Genomic DNA, 20,474 nt, shown 5'->3' with positions numbered 1-20,474 from the left:
TCTTTTCTTCTTGTAAGAAGAATACATGTAAGAAGATCGGAGTTGATGACATTTATGGGTTTTTTTCTGTTTTTTAGATATTATAAACAGCCCATGTTTCTTTTTCTTCTCTTTTTTTTTTAGTTATTGGTTAGTTTTGGATAGATTAGGTTTTTTTGGGTGGGTATATATATCTTTTTTCTTCTTTTTTTTATTTGTTATTCCATTTTCTTTTGCTCTGTGTTCACCATATTTGTATTTTGTACAATTTTGGGAGGCTTAATTCCCTTGTATCAATTGAGTATATATTCACTTATGTAAACTATTAACAATGTAATCCCAATAATTGTGTATTAATATTTGCTATTTTTAATATGTTGATATTAATAAAAAGATTGAGAAAGAAAGAATATTAAGTTTGTACAGTTCCATTATAAAATCAGGTAAGTTAATGTCCGCTGTAAGTTGCTACTGATCCCTGTGTGCATGCTCACAAATAAATGACTCAAATTAGCCAAGCACAAGCTACGTTACATCTTCATGCTGGTGTTAATTTTAGTTATGCACCTATACGAGGACTAGAAGTTGCATAGCCACAGTTACAAAACTGACTTCAACTTTCCTGGATTAACAGTGCTCAGGTTCACTCCATGGTTTGGCCTTCGGTGCATTGGTCTTCATCAACCGTGGGGTTGAGTTTAAGAGCCGAGAGATAATGTTACAGCTACATAGGGCCCTGGTCAGACCCCACTTGGAGTACTGTGATCATTTCAGGTCACCTCACTGCAGGAAGGGTGTGGAAACCATAGAAAAGGTGCAGAGGAGGTTTACAAGGATGTTGCCTGGATTGGGGAGCATGCCTTAAGAGAATAGGTTGAGTGAACTCGGCCTTTTCTCCCTGTTGAGACAGAGGATGAGAGGTGACCCAATAGAGGTGTATAAAATGATGAGAGACGTTGATTGTGTGGGTAGTCAGAGGCTTTTTCCCAGGGCTGAAATGGCTAACACAAGATGGCACAGTTTTAAAATGCTTGGAAATAGGTACAGAGGAGATGTCAGGAGAAAGTTTTTTATGCAGAGAGTGGTGAGTGCGTGGAATGGGCTGCCAGCGGCGGTGGTGGAGGCGGAAACAATAGGGTCTTTTAAGAGTCTCCTGGATAGGTACATGGAGCTTAGAAAAAGAGAGGGCTATGGGTAACCATAGGTAATTTCTGAAGGAAGTACATGTTCGGCACAGCATTGTGGGCCGAAGGGCCTGTATTGAGCTGTAGTTTTTCTATGTTTCTAATTTAACCTTTTCTCCCTTACTGAGTAGTTATATAACACTTGTAACTTTGTATGATTAATTTCTGACAAACTGCTGCTGAAGCTATAGTAGCCAATCGGAAACGCCTTCGGAAAATCTTCCACTCAAACAATGTTTGTTTTAAATTATTTTCTTGGAGATTCCAGACGCTGCTCTCAAAACCAGTATTTAAAATCTGTCCATAGATGGCGGGACTGTCATATGTTGAAAGATTGGAGCAACTGTGCTTGTATACACTGGAATTTAGAAGGATGAGAGGGGATCTGATTGAAACATATAAGATTATTAAGGGATTGGACACGCTAGAGGCAGGAAACATGTTCCCGATGTTGGGGGAGTCCAGAACCAGAGGCCACAGTTTAAGAATAAGGGGTAGGCCATTTAGAACGGAGTTCAGAAAAAAACTTTTTCACCCAGAGAGTTGTGGATCTATGGAAGGCAGGAACAGGGTACTGATTGTGGATGATCAGCCATGATCACATTGAATGGTGGTGCTGGCTCGAAGGGCCAAATGGCCTACTCCTGCACCTGTTGTCTATTGCCATAAGTGTCCTTTAAAAGCTGAACCATTTGCTGGAGTTGCAGCACTTCTCTTGCTCGGTAAGAATCCTAAGATTTTGACCCAGCAACAATGATGGAACGACAAGTGAGCCACGTTTCCTCTTTCAGAGACATGGCTCCAGGACAGCATCCTCTACACCGTCAATCTTCAAGCCATGTCACTCAGGGACTTGTGCTAAAATTGCTTCACGCTATCAGAACTATACGTTCTGTATGTGACTCTTTGTGCTGTGTTTTGCACCTTAGCCCCAGAGGAACGATGTTTTCTTTAGCTGTATACATGTATGTGGTTGAATGACAATTAAACTTGAACTTGAAATGCCTGGACTTCCTGTTGCTCAGTAAGAATTCCAAGATTTCAATCCAGCATCGATGATGGAACAGCAAGGTGTTTCTGGCAGGGGAGGGAATTCATATTTAGAGGAATAAAGACAAAAGGGGTTGTTTGATCCTTTGGAGTGTGCCGAACTTCCAGGCGTTTTTCACTGAGAAATTCTTCCAGGTAATTGAAAGATATTTTGTCATGTGGTAAAAAAGGTGCTGGAAGTATCTCAGCAGGTCAAGTCACATCTGTGATAAAAGAAGCAGGGCAAGCATTTCAGGGTAAAGATCACTCCTGTTAACTCTGGTTCCTTTCCCATAGTTGTGACCTAACTCACTAAGAGTTTCTAGCATTTACTGCTTTTTTTTGTTTTAGATTTTTTTTAAAAATTTATTTTCATGTGACTGGTCAGATCAGGTTCCGGTCAACGGACGCCACTGACCTTCTGCTTTTTGCCGGAATTGTGCGAAGGTTTTCTGCATGGAGGATCAGAGATCTTCATCATTTGAGGATTTACAAATGATACTGCACAGAGTTAGCAGTAAGCGTATTTACAGTGAAGCAAGGGTATAGATGACGATGGTTGCACATAGCAGAATGTCCTGAGGAACTCCTGTAGCCATATCCCACAGCTGACATATTTGGTCTCAAGGAACCACGATCATCTTCCTTCGCGCACCCTTTGACAAGAAGGCGGAGACTTTTCTCGCCCTGGTTTCCCGTTGCTGTTAGCTTTAATGTGGCTCCTCAAAGCCAGTCACCTCTCACCTTAGACCTTCAGACAGAATTAGGCCATTCAGCCCATTGAGCCTGCTCTGCCATTCCATCATCCCTCTCCCTCTATTCTTCTGCCTTCTCCCCGTAACCTTTGACGCCCTTACTAATCAAGAACCTATCAACTTTTCCACTTCAAATATACCCAGACATGGCCTCCACGGCCATCTAGGGCAATGAATTACATAGATTCACCACCCCTCTGGCTAAATGAACTCCTCTTCATCTCTGTTCTAAAGAGACATCCTAAGGTTGTTCCCATTCCTCCAGTCCTGAGCTTCCCCACTTTCCACATTTTAATCAAGGTTGTACTGAGGTCAAGTATCAAGTAACATTGGCAGAGACAGTGAGCAGGTTGTTGGCGAGTTGACTGAGGGGAGTGTATTTCTTATATAATTCTTTATTTTTTATTATTGTTGAATGTTGTTGTTTTCTTGTTGCATGTCACACCACAGTAAATTCCTAATACATGTTAATGTATATGCAAATACAGTTGATCCTTGATCCTTGACACTGTTGACAATGGCTTACATCACCTCTGATTACTGGGAATATTCCTATTATTGTGTAATAGCCTGCTTTGTTTCGTCCTGCTTTCTGTAAATAGGACCTGGGTTAGTTTCCATGTCTTCTGGTAAATTCCACCTTGGTAAATGTACTCAGACAGTAGGGCAATAAACTCCAATCTGCCAACACCATTCTCACTGCACACACTGAGCTTTCAAACAGGGCAGTCAGCAGAAGAGTGTTTTTGACATCTGCTTATTTCTGATTATTGGGAATCGGTAGCACTAGTCTGAAAAGTGTTGCAACACACACAAAATGCTGGTGGAACGCAGCAGGCCAGACAGCATCTATAGGGAGAAGCACTGTCAACATTAACAACACACACACAAAATGCTGGTGGAACGCAGCAGGCCAGGCAGCATCTATAGGGAGAAGTGTTGTCAACGTTTCAGGCCGAGACCCTTTGTCAGGGCTAACTGAAAGGAAAGATAGTAAGAGATTTCCTTTCGGTTAGTCCTGACGAAGGGTCTTGGCCCAAAACATCAACAGTGCTTCACCCTATAGATGCTGCCTGGCCTGCTGCATTCCACCAGCATTTTGTGTGCGTTGCTTGAATTTCCAGCATCTGCAGATTTCAATAGACAATAGACAATAGGTGCAGAAGTAGACCATTTTGCCCTTCGAGCCTGCACCGCCATTTTGAGATCATGGCTGATCAACTACTATCAATACCCGGTTCCTGCCTTGTCCCCATATCCCTTGATTCCCCTATCCATAAGATACCTATCTAGCTCCTTCTTGAAAGCATCCAGAGAATTAGCCTCCACTACCTTCCGAGGCAGTGCATTCCAGACCCCCACAACTCTCTGGGAGAAGAAGTTTTTCCTTAACTCTGTCCTAAATGACCTACCCCTTACTCTCAAACCATGCCCTCTGGTACTGGACTCTCCCAGCATTTGGAACATATTTCCTGCCTCTATCTTGTCCAATCCCTTAATAATCTTATATGTTTCAATCAGATCCCCTCTCAATCTCCTTAATTTCAGCGTGTACAAGCCCAGTCTCTCTAACCTCTCTGCGTAAGACAGTCCGGACATCCCAGGAATTAACCTCGTGAATCTACGCTGCACTTCCTCTACAGCCAGGATGTCCTTCCTTAACCCTGGAGACCAAAGCTGTACACAATACTCCAGGTGTGGTCTCACCAGGGCTCTGTACAAATGCAAGAGGATTTCCTTGCTCTTGTACTCAATTCCTTTTGTAATAAAGGCCAACATTCCATTAGCCTTCTTCACTGCCTGCTGCACTTGCTCATTCACCTTCAGTGACTGATGAACAAGGACTCCTAGATCTCTTTGTATTTCTCCCTTACCTAACTCTACTCAGTTCAGATAATAATCTGCTTTCCTGTTCTTACTCCCAAAGTGGATAACCTCACACTTATTCACATTAAACGTCATCTGCCAAGTATCTGCCCACTCACCCAGCCTATCCAAGTCACCCTGAATTCTCCTAACATCCTCATCACATGTCACAGTGCCACCCAGCTTAGTATCATCAGTAAATTTGCTGATGTTATTCTCAATGCCTTCATCTAAATTGTTGATGTAAATTGTAAACAGCTGTGGTCCCAATACCGAGCCCTGTGGCACCCCACTAGTCACCACCTGCCATTCCGAGAAACACCCATTCACCGCTACCCTTTGCTTTCTATCTGCCAACCAGTTTTCTATCCATGTCAATGTCTTCCCCCCTGATGCCCTGAGCTTTGATTTTACCCACCAATCTTCTATGTGGGACCTTATCAAATGCCTTCTGAAAATCAAGGTACACTACATCCACTGGATCTCCCCCGTCTAACTTCCTGGTTACATCCTCGAAAAACTCCAACAGATTAGTCAAGCATGATTTACCCTTGGTAAATCCATGCTGGCTCAGCCCAATCTTATCACTGCTATCTAGATATGCCACTATTTCATCCTTAATAATGGACTCTAGCATCTTCCCCACCACCGATATCAGGCTGACAGGTCGATAGTTCTCTGTTTTCTCCCTCCCTCCTTTCTTAAAAAGTGGGATAACATTAGCCATTCTCCAATCCTCAGGAACTGATCCTGAATCTAAGGAACATTGGAAAATGATTACCAATGCATCTGCAATTTCCAGGGCCACCTCCTTTAGTACCCTAGGATGCAGACCATCTGGACCTGGGGATTTGTCAGCCTTCAGTCCCATCAGTCTACTCATCACCGTTTCCTTCCTAATGTCAATCTGTTTCATTTCCTCTGTTACCCTATGTCCTTGGCCCATCCATACATCTGGGAGATTGCTTGTGTCTTCCTCAGTGAAAACAGATCTAAAGTACTCATTAAATTCTTCTACCATTTCTCTGTTTCCCATAACAATTTCACCCAATTCATTCTTCAAGGGCCCAACATTGTTCTTAACTATCTTCTTTCTCTTCACATACCTAAAAAAGCTTTTGCTATCTTCCTTTATATTCCTGGCTAGCTTGCCTCATTTTTTCTCTCCGTATTGCCTTTTTAGTTAAGTTCTGTTGTTCCTTAAAAACTTCCCAATCATCTGTCCTCCCACTCACCTTAGCTCTGTCATACTTCCTTTTTTTTAATGCTATGCAATCTCTGACTTCCTTTGTCAACCACTGTGGCCCCTTTCCCCCCCTTTGAATCCTTCCTTCTCTGGGGGATGAACTGATTTTGCACCTTGTGCATTATTCCCAAGAATACCTGCCATTGCTGTTCCACTGTCTTTTCTGCTAGGATATCCGTCCAGTTAACTTTGGCCAGCTCCTCCCTCATGGCTCCATAGTTTCCCCTGTTCAACTGCAACACTGACACCTCCGAGCTGCCCTTATCCTTCTCAAATTGCAGATAAAAACTTATCATATTATGATCACTACCTCCTAATGGCTCCTTTACTGCAAGATCGCTTATCAAATCCTGTTCATTACATAACACTAAAACCAGAATAGTCTTGTCCCTGGTCGGCTCTCGTACAAGCTGTTCCAAGAATGCATCCTGTAGGCACTCTACAAACTCCCTATCCTGTGGTCCAGCACCAACCTGATTCTCCCAGTTCACCTGCATGTTGAAATCCCCCATAACTACTGCGACATTACCTTTGCCACATGCCAATGTTAACTCCCTATTCAACATGCACCCAATATCCAAGCTACTGTTTGGTGGCCTGTAGACAACACCCATTTGGGTCCTTTTGCCCTTACTGTTCCTCAGTTCTATCCACACAGACTCTACTTCTCCTGACCCTATGTCCCCCCTTGCAAAGGACTGAATCTCATTCCTCACCAACAGGGCCACCCCACCCCCTCTGCCCACATTTCTGTCCCTACGATAGCACGTATACCCTTGTACATTCATTTCCCAGGTCTGATCTCCCTGCAGCCATGTCTCCGTTATCCCAACAACATCATAGTTACCCATTCGCACCTGAGCTTCAAGCTCATCCGCCTTATTTCTGACACTTCGTGCATTCAGATATAGAATTTTTAGCCCATTTCTCCTCTCTCTGTTTGAATCGCTGCCTATTGTGCTTAACGCAGCTCCCCGAACTCCCATTGCGCTATACGCCCCTAGGATTTTGTTGTCCTTCCTAAATTTACTTATTCTTTCAACACATTTAACTCCATGTTCCGTCAGACCATCCCTCTGTACATGTGTCCTCCTTATCACTTGTTCCACCTCACCTTTCTCTACTACACACTTAATATTCCAGAACCGTGTAGTCCCCACCTGTCCTTTATTCTTCCTCTCGCTATCCTCTCTCACATTCTGGATCCCCGCCCCCTGCAACTTTAGTTTAAACCCCCCCCCCAAGAAGCACTAGCAAACTTCCCTGCAAGAATGTTAGTACCGCTCCAGTTCAGGTGTAAACCGTCCCTTCGGAACAGATCCCACCTTCCTGGAACAAGGCCCAATTATCTACAAACCTGAAGCCCTCCCTCCTGCACCATCCTCTCAGCCATCCTCGTGTTTGCTTCTGAAAAGTATTCATGGCCTAGAAGTTCATTCTCAGCTCCTGGTTCTAAGTGTACTAGGTAATAACTGTAGCACAATGCCTCAGAAATTTGCCTGTATTATCAGCACTATTTGGCCACAAAATTAATTGTGGAAGACAAGCATGCCAGCAGTTCAGTTATCTGTTTAATAGTTCCATTCTTTGCCAGAGATTGTACACGGTATACCACCTGAAATCCTTACTCTTCACAGACATCCACAAAACAGAGAGGAAAAGAAACAAAAGAACGAATGATGGAAAAAACGTTAGAACCCCGAAGCCCCCCTCTCCCCACGCACAAGCAACAGCAAAGCACCAGCCATCCCCACCACTTGCTCCAGCAAAGGGCATCAGCCCCCGCAGCGCCAACCAACCAGTTTCAAGCCCCCAGATACTGTTGTCTATAGACCGTCCCGACACCTCAACAAGCCCTCTCTCTCTCTCACGTAGTCTGCAGCATGACTTGTTTCAAGTTTCCCCAACTTGAGAGTCAGCAGACTCCCTCTCACCATCAAGAGAGAGCAATCACTCTAGATCAGACGATGTCTCGATGTTACGGTCTCCCGCAACGCTTCAGTCGGCGACATCAGCGGGGTATCGGGTCACCCACCCGGCCACGCCTTCCAAGCCACTCCTGAAGATCCTGAAGCGCAGGCCGGCTCGGCAAGCGGCCAGGAGTGAGAACCCACCACCCGTGAAGATTGTAGTTTGAGCGCAGCCGTAGATCACGGACTCCAACAGGGCGCCAACCGCCTTGAAAACGTGAAAAAAGACATGACAGAAGATTCAAACTGTTAATGGAGGGAGTACAGATTTACAGCTGCCAGTGTCCAGACCTGGACAATAATTTCATCTTTATAGGAAGGATGCGGAAGCTTGGAGAGGAGATTTATCGTAAAGTTGCTCGGATTAAAGAGCATGTCTTACAAGGAAAGATTGAGTGAACCAGGGTTTTTTTTTGGAACAAAGGAGGATGAGAGATGACTTGATAGAGGCTTACAAGATAATAAACGTTTGTTGATCCTGCTTACAGTTACTGTTTTTTAGACTTGCTTAGTATGGCTACAGGAAGAAGAATCTGAGGGCAATAGATTTAAGGTGATTGGGGGGAAGTATAGAGGGGGTTGTCAGAGCTGAGTTGTTTATACAGAGGGTGGTGGGTGCATGGAATGCCCTACCAGCAGTGGTGTTAGAGGCAGATATATTAGGGACATTTAAGAAACTCTTATACAGGCACATGGGTGATAGAATAATGGAGATCAATGTAGGAGGGAAGAGTTAGATTGATTGTAGAGCAGTTTATAAGGTCGGCACAACATCGTGGGCCGAAGAGCCTGAACTGTGCTTTAGTGTCCTATGTGCTATCATATTTAAAACGAGCTGGTGTGACCTTCTACTTGTATTAAAGGAAGACACCCAGGATGAACATATAGTGATTATGTCCATATGAGGTATGGGAACAAGGAGAGTTCTTTTTTAAAGTTGAAATTAACCTGTCAGAAGTGGGCTGCTAATACTGGTTTCTGTAATCTGGAACCAGATCAGGCTCGTTCACTGAAAAGACGAACGAGGTCTCTGTCACATATTGTAAAGTATAATTTCAATTATGAATGGCCCGTTTGTGTCCATGATCATTAGTCTGTGCTAATGAAGATCCCAAACGTGCAGCAACATATGTATCGCATCTCATTTCTATTTCTGACAGCTTACTCTATGGAAATTGGCTGCCATACTTTCTCTACTAAAGTTGTTACTCATTTGCAAAGTACTTCTCTGATGCTTTCTCTTTTTTTTCTGTATCTTCTTAGGAAAAGGAGATGGAGAAACAAAGACTTCTATACCAGCAATCCAGACTACATAGCCGTGGATCTGCTGAGATGGTTCTACAGATGATTAGTGCATGCAAGGGTATGAATTTTATAAAATAACTACTTCTCAGTTTCATCAATGTAAAGTTATCAATTGTGGTAAACTATGTATATCTGTCTGGACACGCCCCTCTGCTGACTGCTCCTGTGGCTCCTCCCACAGACCCCTGTATAAAGGCGATTGGGGCACTGCTCCTCCCTCAGTCTTCGACATGTTGTGCTCCTCTTTTCACTGTTAATAAAAGCCTATTGTTCACTTCCAGTCTTCTAGAGTTATTGATGGTGCATCATCAATACAATGTAATGTATAGCCCCTGCAGACGCAGTACTTTCCCTAAAATTTAGACAGATAACAATTGTAGAATTCCGGCCATTAACTTGAGCTAGATTTTGCTAGTCTAGCTTTCGGAGTTCAGTATATGAGTCTTTGGGATTTAAGGGAAGAAGCAGAGGAAATGGGAGTCAGAAACCCAGGGACAGCAGTGGTTGCAGAGTAATACTACTGTGCAATCAAGGGAGATTTCCTCAGACGAAGGTAACTCATTTTTTGCACATGTTAAGTGTCCTTGGTTTTGATAGTGCTGGCCAGCTCAGGGAAGGAGGCTTGCGGAAGTACCCATGTTTTAATATCTGTAGCAGGGGGATTTGAAATAACATTCTCGATTGCCCTTGTTTACGTAGAGCGGACATCCACTCAGCTATACCTTCTTCCTACCATTTTGAACTCTTCTTGGTAGTTTCTTGCAAATTTTAATAATATAACAACATAATGGAATTCCAAAGTGTCGTGAGGATTTAAAACTCTCATTTAACTCTACAGAAAATAAGAAACTAGAACTTGGAGTATGGTGGGTGTGTGGTAGGGATGCAGGCTTCCCATCTTTGTAAAGTTGCAGATGACTTGCCAAGGCTTTTCTTCTCCGTTTCACAGGTGAGCCTGGTATAATGGTTTCCTCGACTCTAAAGCTGGGTATTTCCATTCTGAATGGTGGTAATGCTAAAGTCCAACAGGTAGAAAATTATACATTATTATTGCTGCCTTATACAATATTATGTTCATATCATGTCTATTGTTATAAAACCCAAACAGTTATGTGAGGGTGATTTGTAACATAGTGTGGTGCGATACCATGGTGGAAGTGACTGGATTGTAATCAAGGCTGGGTTAACAATTCACAGATAAAACAATTCAGAGTTCATTTTCCATTTTAGCCACTGGGCTATTCAGACTCAGCTAATCCGGTAAATCTAGAACAAATGTAAAACTCCATCTTAGGTGTTCTGCTGAGGCAGGGAAATACTTGTGATTTACACTCCATAGCCACGTTTTTAGGTACCTCCTGTGCCTAATAAACTGGCCACTGAGTGTATGTTCGTGGTCTTCTGTTGCTGTAGCCCAACCACTTCAAGGTTGAATGTTGATCATTCAGAGATGCTCTCCTGCACACCTCTGTTGTGAAGCGTGGTCATTTGAGTTACTGTCACCTTCTTGTCAGCTCGAACCAGTCTGGCCATTCTCCTCTGACCTCTCTCATTAACAAGGTGTTTTCATCCCAAAAAAAACTGCTGTTCTCTGGATGTTTTTATGAATTCCTCACAGTTCCTCACAATTCTCTGTAAACTCAAGAGACTATTTTGTGTGAAAGTCCCAGGAGATCATCAGTTTCTGAAATACTCGACACCCTGTCAGGCACCAACAATCATTCTACCGTCAAAGTCACTTTAGATCACATTTCTTCCCCATTCTTTGGTCTGAAAAACAACTGAGCCTCCTGACCATGTCTGCATGCTTTTATGCGTTGAGTTGCTGCCAAAGGAAGTGGTTGATGCAAGTAAATTAACAGCATTTGAAAGGTACTAGGACAGATACATAGATAGGATCTTGCTCACCCTGAACCAGTTGTGCTGAAAGCCCTTTCTCATTTACAATAAAATGGTCTAAAATATGGCAAATAGAGTTTAATCCAGACTAATGTGATGAGCTCCTCCATTTGAGAGCACTAATGAGTCCAGGACATACACCATGAAAGATAAGGTCATAGGAAACACTGAAAAGGCCTCAGAATATAAGTCCATAGATCTTAGAAAGTGGCAACTCAAGTAGATAACATGGTTGGAAAGGCTTACTGGTCTTCATTAGACAGGGCATTGAATACAGAAATAGGGAGATTATGCTCCAGCTTCATAAAACCTTGGTCAGACCTCAGCTGGAGTACTGGGTGCAGTTCTGTTCTTCCAGGATAGGAATGGAGGGGGCATGATTCAGAACTTTGCAGGTGACCCCAGATTTGTGTTACAGTGGACATCGAGGAAGATGATCCGCGATTACAGCACAATCTAGATCCACTAGGAAAGTGGTCCAAGGATTGTCAGAGGGAATTTAAGTGCAAAGTGTTAAATATTAACAAGTTGAAGTATAGTATTTATGTCTGTACCTCTCATGATCTTGTATAACTCTCTCTCTCTGATCATCCCTCAATCTCCTACAGTACAGGAGATAAAGTCCTAGTTTATGCAACCTCTCCTTGTAACTCAGGTCCCAAGTCCAGGGAACATCCTGGTAAATCTCTCTAGTTTAATAACATCTTTCCTATGACAGGATGGCCAAAACTGTGCACGATACTGCAAATGTGGCCTCACTGAAGCTATCTGTTATAACTGCATCATAACTTCCCAATTCCTATACTGAGTGTCCTTCCCGATGAAGGCCAGACGCCAAATGCCTTCACCACCACTGTATCTGCCTGTGATGCCACTTTCAGGAAACTGTCCCCATGCACTTGTAGGTCCCTCTATTCCATAAGACTCCCCAGGTCCTTATCATTACTAGTCTTGTTCTGGTGTGACCTCCCTCAATGCAATACCTCACATTTATCTGGACTGAAACCCGTTTGCCAAGCCTCTGCCCACATACCCAACTGATCAAGATCCCTCTGTAATTTTTCATCGCCTTGCACGCTATCTACAACACAACCTGCAAACTTACTAACCGTGCCTTATATATGTACATCCAAGTTGTTTATTTAAATTACAAATGACTGAAGTCCCAGCACTGACCATGGCTCATCGCTAGGCCTCCAGTCTGAGAAACAACCCTCGACCATCAGCCTCTGCTTCCTACCATTCAACCAATAACGAATCCAATCTATCATCTCCTGCTCTGGATCCCATGCAATCTAACCTTCAATCTAACTTTCTGCTTCCTACCATTCAACCAATAATGAATCCAATCTCCTGCTCTGGATCCCATGCAATCTAACCTTCTGCTTCCTACCATTCAACCAATAACGAATCCAATCTATCATCTCCTGCTCTGGATCCCATGCAATCTAACCTTCAAGACCAGTCTGCCTTGTCAAAGGCCTTTCTAAAGGCCACGCATTTCTCTGTTTCCTTAGCTTCCATTATTTTCTCTACAGTAGAAACTAAAGAGAAATATTTATTAAAAATCTTACACGTTTGTTTTGGTTCCACATACGGGCTGATCTTTAAAGGGATCTATTCTCTTCCTCACCTCTCTTTTACTCTTAATATTCTTATAGAATCTCTTGGGATTTTTATAGAACATAGAACACAGCACATTACAGGCCCTTCGGCCCACAATGTTGTGCCAACCCTCAAACCCTGCCTCCCATATAACCCCCCAGCTTAAATTCCTCCATATACCTGTCTACTAGTCTCTTAAACTTCACTAGTGTATCTGCCTCCACCACTGACTCAGGCAGTGTATTCCACACACCAACTACTCTCTGAGTAAAAAACCTTCCTCTAATATCCCCCTTGAACTTCCCTCCCCTTACTTTAAAGCCATGTCCTCTTGTACTGAGCAGTGGTGCCCTGGGGAAGACGCGCTGGCTGTCCACTCTATCTAGTTCTCTTAATATCATGTACACCTCTATTAGGTCTCCTCTCATCCTCCTTCTCTCCAAAGAGTAAAGCCCTAGCTCCCTTAATCTCTGATCATAATCCATACTCTCTAAACCAGGCAGCATCCTGGTAAATCTCCTCTGTACCCTTTCCAAAGCTTCCACATCCTTCCTATAGTGAGGCGACCAGAACTGGACACAGTACTCCAAGTGTGGCCTAACCAGAGTTTTATAGAGCTGCATCATTACCTCACAACTCTTAAACTCTATCCCTTGACTTATGAAAGCTAACACTCCATAAGCTTTCTTAACTACCCTATCTACCTGTGAGGCAACTTCCAGGGATCTGTGGATTTTTGCCTCATGTTGCCTGCCAGATCCTTCTCAAATCCTCTTTTTGCCCACCTAACTTCTCTCTTAAGAGCATTCCGACACTTCATGTAGCCATCGCTGGTTCCTAAATGCTTATGAGTGGAGTATGCCTCTTTTTTTTCTTAACCGGAGCTTCAATACCTCTCATCAAGCTGGGTTCCCCAAACATGTGAGCCTTTCCCTTCACCCTACCAGGAACAAGCTAGATCTCAACTTTTGACATCACTTCACTCCTTTCCCTGCAAACAATCTCTCCCAATCAAGCACTGCAAGATCCCACCTAATGGATCTAAAATTTATTTTACCCCAGTTCGGAGCCTTAACCTGTGAACCAGCCATCTCCCTCCTCCATAATTATTTCAATTCGTGGGGAAGACTGAAAAATTAGAAAGTTGATCATGACAGTACAGGACAATTGTCTACTTGTTGTTAAAAGTGACTTTGCTCTTTGTTTAGAAAATGTTAGACTACCTGAAAGAGAAAAGAGATATCGGTTTCTTCCAAAGTATGCAAGCTCTCATGCAAACCTGCAGGTGAGTGAGTTTATGCAGTTTATTTCTGTGCTTTTGCATTTTTAATGCAATGAGTTTTCAATTCTGTGTCCACTAAACAAAAAAGTTTTCACAGTCTGGCTCATCAATAATTCCCACTAGTGCAGGCATAAATCATTTACTGATTGACTGGTTGACACTTCTGCTGAAAATTCAAATGACAATACTTCTGCTGCAGCTCTTGCCCCTCACCTCTTTATGTTGGCTAATCTCCCCTCTATCTTTCAGTAGACGAAAGATCTCAAACCGAAACATCATTTAGCCGTTTCCACAGGTGCTGCCTGACTCGTTGAGTTCCTCCCAGCATTTTGCTTTCTGCTCCAGATTCTGGTGTCTGCAGTCTCCTGTGTCTCTAAACTTTACCAGACTGATACCTGGAATGCTTAGGTTGTTTTATGATTAACCATTTCCCAATCTAGGCTTGTATCCACTGGAGTTTAGAAGATATTTGATCAAAGTGTAAAACCCTGTGGAGAATTTTATGTATGAATTGTGGGAGAGTCTAGAACTAGTCTTTGAAAGGGAGGCAGGATTCGATCAAATTATCATTGTCTGCAGCAATTTTCTCAGACAGATCAGATTCTAACACTTCCAATAACTTGAAGAGTCATCAAGTCATGTACATTACAGCGCAGAAGCAGGCCCTTTGTCCCATCTAGTCCGTACTGAACTATTACTCTGACTAGTCCCATCGACCTGCACCTGAACCATAGCCCTCCATACCCCTCCCATCCATGTACCCATCCAAAATTAAAGTTGAGATACAAATATAAATACAAATGCAAATACTTTATTGTCACCAAGCAATTGATACTAGAGCGTACTATCATCACAGTGATATTTGTTTCTGCGCTTCGCACTCCCTGAAGTACAATTCAAAGTAAATATAATAAAAATTTAAATTATAAATCATAATTAGAAAATAGAAAAGGGAAAGTAAGGTAGTGCAAGTCAGGTCCAGATATTTGGAAGGTACGGCCCAGATCTGGGTCAGGATCTGTTCAGCAGTCTTATCACAGTTGGAAAGAAGCTGTTCCCAAATCTGGCCGTACGAATCTTCAAGCTCCTGAACCTTCTCCCGGAGGGAAGAGGGACAAAAAGTGTGTTGGCTGGGTGGGACTTATCCTTGATTATCCTGGCAGCACTGCTCCGACAGCGTGCGGTGTAAAGTGAGTCCAAGGACGGAAGATATGGATCCACACATAATAAGACTGAAGGCATTAGGGACCGGCAATCAAAGAAGGAGGAAATGTTCATGCAAGTGCTGAACTAGCACAAGTAAAGGTTGCGTGTAAGTTTTACTCCAGAGGAGGGTGAAGGCTTTGACGAGGCCATCTATAGAAAGTGACCACGTGTGCCTAATGAAGCGTGGGGCTCCAGTTGCAGACCTGCCAGGATGCAACGAAGAGATAGCCAGCACAAATCTGTGCATAAGGCGAGGAAACCTCACTGGTACATTTCAAACCCAACCACAATGAAGCATCTGATGGCCTGTCTCTTAATTTCTGGCTGGCCTAAGTAAAAGACAGGCAACCGATGGTGTTGTGAAGACCGGGAATTGAACCCACAGCCTAATTTTACTGCCGTGATGATTATGATTTACTTTGTTTAAGGGTTCCTGTAGAGTGCCATAGCAGTCTACAACTATGTCCTAACAGCACTGCTGATCTGGTGGTCCAGGACACGAGAGGCTGTCTGATTTTTACTGTACCAACATCCATAATCCTGCAACTGCCACACTGTTCATACCCTTGCTGTTAATTGTAGATAATTCATCTTGGCCCGATTGCTGCTACAATATCAAAACGATACAGTCCAAATCTGGAACGTTTATTGTCAGACTTATCCAAAGTCATTCTCCAGGCCCCTCTGATGTCAGTCACCTTGCTGTAGTCAATGCATTCAGGTATACACTAGGATAAGTGATTTGGGAAAGTTTAACTTGCCAAGCTTTATTAACGTATTCATTTAGTTTCTAATATTTATTTTCTGGTTTGGAAATTTTTCTGAGTCTAGAATGATAGAAAATAAGAAATTTTGTTGCAGTAGATGTCACACTTTTTTCTAATAGAACCGTAAACTCCTGCAGATGCTGGAAATCCAGAGTAACGCACACAAAGTGCTGAAGGAATTTTCTGTCCTGATGAAGGGTTTCAGCCCAAAACGTTGACTGTTTATTCATTTCCATAGATGCTGCCTGACCTTCTGAGTTCCTCCAGCATTTTGTATGTGTTACTTTAGTAGAATCACACTGTTTTATTACAAAGGTTATTTACTTGCTGTGAATGTACTTGCCCTTCACTAGATTAAATAAAGATTAGCTTCAAATACTTCTTACTTACTTACTGCTCATTTGCCACCGGCTTCTAGGGCAGCAATGAAAGTCCTCTTTCTCTGTCCATGGCCCCTCAGATGTGGAAGGATTCTTCATTGCTGTTTCCGTAACAATGTTGTTTTACTAGTCAGGGTTGTTAGCAATGAGTTGAACCCCTGAACCAGGAGGACCGGTGGACCACTCTGCCCTTTGACCTGTTTGGCATGGGTGACCCTCCCAAGAGCCAAACCATAAAGTCCTGACTCTAAACAACATATCTCTCCAGGTCACTGAGGCACACAAGCCTCCAAACCACAACAAAGTTGTGGTCCTCGTGGAGGAGCTTCAAAGATTATTATTCGTCTAACTGTTGTCTCCACTGTAGGAAAAACTGTATTGGAGCAAGTCAAAGGCTAAGTTTCAAGCATAACAAAACCTTAAGCTTCGTCGGGATGCACTCGCTGAATGAATTTTAATTCCGTGCAAATTATTTCTAAACAGTGTGTTGGATCTCAATGCCTTTGAAAGACAGAATAAGGCTGAAGGCCTAGGGATGGTCACAGAAGAGGGAACCAGTAAGTAATTCTTCATTATGGTGAGTTTTCAACCTTGAAATTGTAATAAAATTAGGAGAAAGTAATTAATGAATAAGCCGCCTTCTTGATACTGCATAAAATCAGGAGCAGTTTTAATATCACATGTGGTGAAATTTGTTATTTTGCAGCACCAGTACATTGCAATACATAATTTAAAAAAAACTATAAATTACATTAAGTACTGTATACACTAGATAATTAAATCTTTGTCCTTCATAGTCTGGATGCATCCCTGTTTTTTTTTACAGCAGAATCTATCACCTTGTAATGCCTGCAATAGTTGCACATGCCAAATATATATATATGTGTGTATATGTCAAGTAACACAAAAGCAGAGGTAAAAATAGAGAGATAGTGTTCATGGGTTCATTGTCCATTCAGAAATCTGATGGCAGAAGGACTAAGCTGTTCCCGAAACATTGAGTGTGTCGCTTCGGACTTCTGTATCTCCCCTTTGATGGGAGCAAAGAGGAAAAGGACATGTCCTGGGTGATGGGGGTCCGTAATGGTGGACGTCGCCTTTTCGAGGCACTTCCTTTTGGAGGCGTCCTCAACGCTGGGGAGGGTAGTGCCCAAGGCGGAGCTGACTGAGTTTACAACTTACTGCAGCTTTTTCCAATCCTGTGCAGTGGCCCCCTCCGTACCAGATGGTAATGCAGCCAGCTGGAGTGCTTTCCAAGTACATCTTTAGAAATTTGCAAGTGTCTTTGATGACATAACAAGTTTCCTCAAAGTCCCAATCAGATAAACCCACTGTTGTGCCTTCTTTGTAATTGCATCAATATGCTGATTAGATCCTCAGAGATGTTGGCAGCAGCCAGAAACTTGAAACTGATCACCCTTTCCACTGCTGATCCCTCAATGGGGACCGGAGTGCTGTAACGAAGGATTTGTTGTTCTAATATCCTAATACACTTTTCAAAGTTTATTTTGTTTATTTTCTTTCCCAACTTGGTAGAAGAACAGTTAATTGTATAATGTGTTCCAGTTAATAATCTCTTCAGTTGATTTTTGTTCAATAATATTTACTGAATGATTGTGATTGTATTTCAGTTTCCTATTTTTAACTTATTTTTCATCCTTTTTTTCTTTTTCACCTTCTCTCGTCTACAGTCATCAAACGTGAAAGTGGTAAATAATTGTTTAGGTTTTATCTTTGATTTTTTTTTCATGCAATTTCTGTGCAGGTCAAAACCAACAAAACAGCATCTGATCCCTGTTCTTCTGCTTAATAACTACGCAGTTTAGATGCTCTGAGATTTGAAAACCTTTTTACTCAATCTTTATTTCTGGCCTGGTTGGTAAAAAAAAAGAGCATTTAAGAGGAAATATGTTAAACTAGACTTGCAACTGGTGCTCTTGCCACAAAATTCTTGCAGCCGTCCCAGTTATGGTTAGCTGAAGCTCGTTCTCACTCTACTCACTTTGTAATGAACCCGTTAAAGTTTTCTCTCCTGTCAATATGGCGTGCTGACCCTAGCTGAGAGAACAGTTAGGTTGCTTTGTTGTTAACTTTCCTGGTTGTATTGTATAAATAACAAAGGAATTAAACATGACGTATGTTGACAGAGACCATGATGCATCTTTCTGTGGCCTGGAATATAAATGGAATATTAAAGTAATGAAGGCAATATTAAGTTATAAGTAATATTAATATAAAGAGCCTTGAGGAATCAAAATGAGGTTTAATATCCCCAGCATCTGTTGTAAAATGTGTTGTCTTTGCCATAGCAGTGCAAGGTAATTCATAACAATATGAAAAATAACTTTGAATTGCACTGTATATAAAATTGTCAAATTAAATCCGTAATGTAAAATAGAAATAAAAAAAGTAGTGAGGTAGTGTTCAACATCTATTCAGAAATTGGATCAGTGCAAGATGCCCACATCTTGTATTCCACGGCTCTTTAGTCCAGTCAAGATGGGACAATATAACCAAAAGCTCAGATTTAAGAATTCAAATTGAGGGGTGTTTATGGGCTGGACAGCTAACGTGCATTGTGTTGGGAGCTCCCTCAATAACCACACGACTGCATTTTCTGTACCGCATCAAGGATTGGGGACTTCTGGCCTCTTACACATTCTTAACAGAGGCATTGACTCTAGTTGTCCAGTTTAGGATTGGTTAGGATTAACTTTATGGCCTTGGTAAACCACGTGATTTAAGCTAAATTTGAGTTTCAGGTGCCATTTAATTATGCCGCCTACATCTAATCAGGATTGCAGAGCTGTATTTGAAAGGGAGTTTAGCATTCCATTAGTTTGTGAAATTTTGAATTAAATACTTTTTATAAGGAATAACTTCTTTCTGAAATGCTTTCCCAGAATTAATGAAGAACCCTCACGCAACAATTCCCTTAAAAGCCAAAGCAGGAATCTGTGGCAGAGAAAAATTAAACCAATTAATGTGAAATTCCAAAAGTGACGTAAACAAATCTAAAGAATCTAATTGATTTTAATATTTCTTAAATCTTAATTTTATTATTTTGATCAGATAGTTGCTTTTTTGGTTAATTAAAATCTGCAATGCATGTTCAATAATATATTAAAAGTGTGTGTGAGTGTGTGTGTGAGTTTGTGCTTGATACCTTTTATAACATTCTCAGGATGCTGTGCACTTCCAGGTGAGAGTTCCTCGTGTGAGTCGAGCACATAACACCTGCAGAATGAGTGTATGCTTTAAAATTAATGACCGGATCTTTTTTTTTAAAGCATTTGTGAGAAGGCATTGACTTTTAAATGATTTGATGAGTACTAAAAGTACAATAGTTAATTGTGTTTAACCCCCTATTGGTTAATCTATTTTTCAGAAGGCAAACAAAAGGGTTCTGGTATGTTGATAAGCATTGCCAGTAAAAGGATTGTTGCATTGTGTGCTTTTATTTCTAGAGCTCTCACTCATCTACTGATACGTTCTTCCATAGAGTACACATTATTCATATAATCACAATTAATACTGTCTGTAATTAATTCATCTCCATTCATTTTGAGTGGCTACTCTTGTTTCCTCATTTAATATTGTTGAGAAACGTTGGGCTAAATTTTCACTTCAGCTCATTCAGGCCAGGTGGAATAAGGTTCAGTACCAGCGGTTTGTCTAAGTGTAGACTCAGAACAGCTGCAATGCTTTCTTGTAACAGTAAAAAGAAAGGACTTCACACAGATAACCTTGACTTGATTTTAAGTAAACTGTGGATGTGACCGAAGATACCATCTAAAGCTGCTTTTTTATTGGAAGAAAATGGATTTGTATCATTAACATGACAGTCAACAAAATATTTAACTGGCACAGAAATAATCCCTATTATAGGTGCTGGATTCCTAAGCATAACTGGAAGGATTTAAAAAATTCTCTCCCTGTATTTTTATCCATTTTGTGTACTTTTAATCAATTGTAGAAAATGAGTTGGCCCTTTCCGCAAT

General features: G+C 41.9%; 1 protein-coding gene across 6 annotated transcripts in view; it reads left to right on the top strand.

Moving 5' to 3' along the window:
• The window catches only part of LOC140716481 (ryanodine receptor 1-like), a 560,721-nt gene that overhangs the window by 438,440 nt on the left and 101,807 nt on the right, over positions 1 to 20,474 (top strand). For 3 of the 6 annotated variants that reach the window (XM_073029247.1, XM_073029245.1, XM_073029244.1), the window contains 6 exons: positions 9,293 to 9,392; positions 10,284 to 10,363; positions 14,047 to 14,123; positions 16,957 to 17,030; positions 18,165 to 18,182; positions 19,862 to 19,882. In XM_073029247.1, coding sequence (XP_072885348.1) covers positions 9,293 to 9,392; positions 10,284 to 10,363; positions 14,047 to 14,123; positions 16,957 to 17,030; positions 18,165 to 18,182; positions 19,862 to 19,882 — 370 coding nt within the window. The remainder of the gene's footprint in view (positions 1 to 9,292; positions 9,393 to 10,283; positions 10,364 to 14,046; positions 14,124 to 16,956; positions 17,031 to 18,164; positions 18,183 to 19,861; positions 19,883 to 20,474) is intronic. The other 3 variants (XM_073029249.1, XM_073029248.1, XM_073029246.1) reach the window with 1 other exon arrangement.

Source organism: Hemitrygon akajei, chromosome 25 (assembly GCF_048418815.1).
Source record: "Hemitrygon akajei chromosome 25, sHemAka1.3, whole genome shotgun sequence".
Lineage (NCBI taxonomy): Eukaryota > Metazoa > Chordata > Chondrichthyes > Myliobatiformes > Dasyatidae > Hemitrygon > Hemitrygon akajei.
This window is presented reverse-complemented; position numbering and strand designations above follow the sequence as displayed.